General features: G+C 37.5%; 1 protein-coding gene across 1 annotated transcript in view; it reads left to right on the plus strand.

Moving 5' to 3' along the window:
* LOC125044358 (oplophorus-luciferin 2-monooxygenase non-catalytic subunit-like) overlaps nucleotides 1-5,000 on the plus strand; it is a 7,182-nt gene that overhangs the window by 1,961 nt on the left and 221 nt on the right. The window contains exons 2-7 of the mRNA XM_047640986.1: nucleotides 605-729; nucleotides 1,361-1,518; nucleotides 3,064-3,246; nucleotides 3,728-3,869; nucleotides 4,180-4,310; nucleotides 4,614-5,000. The exon at nucleotides 4,614-5,000 is cut by the window's right edge and continues 221 nt beyond it. Coding sequence (XP_047496942.1) covers nucleotides 605-729; nucleotides 1,361-1,518; nucleotides 3,064-3,246; nucleotides 3,728-3,869; nucleotides 4,180-4,310; nucleotides 4,614-4,765 — 891 coding nt within the window. The 3' untranslated portion in view covers nucleotides 4,766-5,000. The remainder of the gene's footprint in view (nucleotides 1-604; nucleotides 730-1,360; nucleotides 1,519-3,063; nucleotides 3,247-3,727; nucleotides 3,870-4,179; nucleotides 4,311-4,613) is intronic.

Here is a 5,000-nt window from a genome sequence, read left to right on the forward strand (position 1 = left end):
CTCCTTCTCCTCCTCCTCCATAAATATTTTTTTTTTATTTCTTCCTTTCCTCACATTCCTATTTCAAGTCAAATAAAAATAATAATATACATGCTGTTATATTTACTCATCACAAACACAAATATAAATTATATTACTGGCTTCGATCTTTTACCTTGCAATTGCAGATATCCATGCAATCAAAGAAACTCCTCCCATACGAACATACAAGAGACAATTGGTTTTTTTTTATATCTATTGTTAGTTATTAACTCACCATGAAGTTTCAAGTTTTTAGTAACCGTGAGAAATAATTCCCACATCAGCACCAACGTCCGATAAGATACGTGAGGAAAATGAGAACAATAAAAATACAAATCTCCAGACACTGCTTACAAAGTTGGCTCCTTATATCATTATGAAAAAACAGGAGGAAGATGCAGATATTTTCCTTGTTGATTATAAAAAGATTTTTTTTTTTTCTATCCTAAATTTGTATTAGGCTTACTTCGTTTTTGTTTTTTGTTTTTTCATTGTAATCAGACTTTTAATTTTTCTTCTAAAATCTCCCTTTAAGCCATATACACTGTTACCAACCATGAATAAAAAGATTCCTCTCCAACAGTGTGTGGGAATCAACGGTTCAAGCTCGGGTATGATCAGCATCACGTGCCCAACCTCCATGGCAACACTGGATCAACTAGAAAGTATTCTAACTACGCCTAATTATATTACCTATGACGTCTTCAGGTAAATGGCTCCGTCGTAGGTTTAAACATCCGTCATTTTCGTGTGATGCAATATCGTCTTTTTTTTTCATCATATCTTTCGATTGTTAACCACGTCATTTTAAAAATCTCAATGTGTAATCTGAATATCACAGTTCTGGCAAATAACAAGAAGGCATCTAAGATAAAAGCAAAGAATATATAAGCTTATCATATTGCATACTGAACAAACCAAATGCGACCAAATAGCAAAGAATATTGATAACTAAAACATGAAAACGAGTCACATATTTTTGCTTAAAAGAATGCGTTGATTACCAAATAGATAATGAAAAAAATAGATGAATAAATAAGTAAGAATATGATAAATAGATCAGATAATAAATTAGTAAAAAGTCATATATAAATTAACTGATTCATAGATGATATGTGATATGATGAATGAATAAGATATAAATGAATTAGATTTTTTAATGTAACTACATAAATATAAAGAAAAACAAAATAAATACAACGGATGATTAATGAGTCACATGGAAAATCCTCATAATAAAACATGATCATAATTACCCAGTAAACAAATACCCGTTAACAGATATATATAAGACACATTGAAGGCCCGCTCACACCTAACACCCTTCCACCTCCCTCAGCTTTACCCTAAAAGGCTCGAACGTGTCCGGCGTGCTAACCCAAGACACGTGGGGCAACCTAACGTTCCATCAGGTGGTCATCGAAGGGAACCAGATCACGCAAGTCGACAATAAGGCTTTTGCTAAATCGGCTGAGACGCTTACTTTCCTCAGTCTTTGTAAGTATTTTTTTTTTCTTTCTTTTTTTGACGGTTTTATTCTGTTTTTCGTGTGTGTGTGTTTGATTGGCGGTATAAGTTCTAATGTTGATTCGTATAATCAACTTTAAGATGTAGACGGATTTCAAACTTGCAGCATTGACAATGGTTAATGTAATCAGTGTTAGCATGACGAGCAACTGTTCGCTGATGATGATAATGATGATGACAGTTGAGTCCTGAGAAACAAATTTCCGTTAGGAAGGATATTCTTTAGAATTCTTCTTCGGCTGGCAAAGTAACAACACATTTCGCTCAGAGTTGCTTTTTGGGCGGCCGATATTTGTACCTGTTGCGTTTAATGCCGTGGTATGTGAATATATATTGGAAATATCATTCTGCCTTCCGTAAGCGGAATACTTAATATGGCGAGATTAATCAGTTCTAGAGATACTATGATCTTGACTGATAAAGTGTCAAAAAATCCGAAGTATGCATCGTGCGTCAGATTCCTCGACATAACGTTTTGCTGACACCGTCATGTTTGAGACTGTTTCGATTGTTCTGATAGCATTAGTGATCGTGAGCTTTGAACCTTTCCATTAGGCAGGCAATTACATTGTCTTTTCCTCTTCTTCTTTTTGCAGGATCGACCTTGTATTAATCGTGTTCCAACAAATTACCGGTAAAAATAACATGACCGTACCCTTTGTTCTTGACCGCGATAGTTTATATTATCGGCCTTGGTGACGGCCTAAGGGTTTCTTGTCGTTCCAGGGCTCTTGGACTTTGTATCGGCTTAGTGTTATCTTCCTTCGTCGGCCCTTGAGTGAGCTGTTACGTCTGAGGCGGACTGGGTCTTCCTGGGCTGACCTGGCAGTTCTTTTAACATGTTGATTATTGTCTGCAGAGTTACGAGATATTCTCCATTATAGTTTACATTCGTTGATGCAGTACAACACACACACACACACACACACACACACACACACACACACACACACACACACACACACACACACACATATATATATATATAATTTTAGATACCCCCACTAATGTTTCGTGGGATAGAGAAGAGATTCTATTAGCATACCAAATGATAATCCCGAGCATACTATAAAAGTTAGTAAAAGCGCTATTCCTGCATTTTTTTTTCAAAACCTCAGTAATAACCCACGCTCTCGCCAAGAGAATAACCAACATGGTTCGAGAAATTTCTTCTTTTCACTTGGACTCGCACCCGCTAGGAAACTACTAACGCCCCCTACTCACTAAGCTAAATGGGCCAGACTAGTGATGTGTGAATATTTATCTAGAACTCGTTGATTTAGTTGGTTTCCGCGGACTAAAACTATATCTGAAAAAACTCGACCTGTATTTTTTTTTTCTTTAATATCGGCGACGTACTCATTCGCTGACGTAATGTTAATCCGAATCGGGCAACTGATGTGAGGATGTGTAGCGGAACAGGTGCAAACAGCGGCATTCATAAATGTTTTACTTAAATAAAAACAAGATTAAATACATTAAAAAAAACAGCAGTGCAACTTCTTCCCATTCCAGTTAACAACAAGATTGACTATTACGTAACGAGCAGCCATAACGACCTGCCCAAGCTGCGGACTTTGGTGCTCAAGCAGAACAAGATCACGGTCATCTTCGCCAGCGCCTTCAGCTACGCCTCTCTCAGGGAAATTGATCTTTCGCACAACGAGATCGCCACCATCGGCAAGGAAGCTTTCGCAGGTACCCCTGACCTCATTTTGGATTTTGAAGTATGTTTATGTGTATATCGTTGGCCATCTCTGGAATGTTCTGATACCATTTATATCTAAATGAATCCTTGTGTGTGTGTGTGTGTGTGTGTGTGTGTGTGTGTGTGTGTGTGTGTGTGTGTGTGTGTGTGTGTGTGTGTGTGTGTGTGTGTGTGTGTGTGTGTGTGTGTGTGTGTGTGTGTGTGTGTGTGTGTGTGTGTGTGTGTGTGTGTTTGTTTCTGTGTTTGCAAGCTTTTTTTGTAATAACTATCATAATCTCCATCACCGTATTGATTACCAATTTATCATCAGTATTGCTAACAATAACCGTTTTGTTACTCTTATCTGCATGTTTATTAACATCACATTAATTACCATCCTTTATCCCTATAGCCATCGCAATTAATCAGTACACCAATTACCAAACGAACAATATTTTAAGATTGGTAAATTTCCCTCTCCTTTCTCGACAGACCTTGATAAACTCGAGATTCTCTCCCTCTCCTACAATAAACTGACGAAGCTGGAAAACGACTGGTTCAAGTTCCACAATCACCATCCAGACTCCAGTTTCCTGCAGATCGATCTCTCGCACAATAATATTGACTTCATAGAGTAAGTATGGAGTGGGCTGTGTGGGGCGTGTGTACGTGTTAACTCTCTAGCATATGCTGTATCTTCTTTGTTCTTTGTGATTATACTTGTTATCGCTTGTATTATCGATATCATTGTCATCATGGTTATTATCATTATTATTATTGTTAATGATATTATCCTTACCAAAATACTTTCATTACCGTTGCTGTCATCGTGATTACTGTTACCGTTATTAGTGTTGCTGTGGATATATCAAGATTTGTTCTGATTGGGCGAAACATCAAACTCGCGATACATATTTTGCAACCTAACCAGACTTCCCTTCTAGAGAGCGTGCATTCCCCGACCTGTGCAACGTTCAGATCGACCTCCGCTACAACCAGCTGACCACCCTCTCCGAAGCAGTGTTCCGTCCCATCATCATCGCCAGTTCCTACTTTGCTCGGTTTTTATTCGAAGGTGAGCCGTTTCGAATCGTTTTTGGTAAATTCTTTGGTGTCACAGTAGGGGGGATTCGATCGCATATATAAGATTATTATTTCTGATTTTTTTTTTTTTTTTTTTTTTTTTTTTTTTTTGTATACGAATTTACATCTTGCGATACGAATGAAGAAGAAAATCCAGGTTTCTCTTAACGTACTGATACACCAAATTCTGTGTAGGCAGTAAGGTGTATTATTCATTAGTATTAGTCTTTCCTTTTAAATAACATGCTTCCTATCTACATGATGTCTTTTCATCTCCCTTTTTCCTTTTCTTCAGGCAACCCTATAGTATGTGACTGCAGCATCCTGTGGGTAGTCGAAGATGACTTCATTCCAACCCGCTTCGATAACTTTATCTGTCCCAATCTCAACTTGCCTCTGTGGATCGTGAAACCGGGGGATTTAGGCAACTGTTCTCTAATCTACTAAAGTCATTTCCTAAAGCACGTTACTGAGCAGTAAAATATTTTGAATTTACTAGGTATGTATATGTCACATACAACGTGAACTTTCGAATGCATCACGATTAGATAATAACTTTCTAATATTAGTATGATCGCTCGCACCGGTCACTACATCCAGATAAATTCAGTGTTTTCAAGGAATCTGATGCAGTGGGATTTATCTTATTTGAAAATTATGCTGATTTTCGACAGCTAGTATG

The sequence above is a fragment of the Penaeus chinensis genome, chromosome 35 (genome assembly GCF_019202785.1).
Source record: "Penaeus chinensis breed Huanghai No. 1 chromosome 35, ASM1920278v2, whole genome shotgun sequence".
Taxonomy (NCBI): domain Eukaryota; kingdom Metazoa; phylum Arthropoda; class Malacostraca; order Decapoda; family Penaeidae; genus Penaeus; species Penaeus chinensis.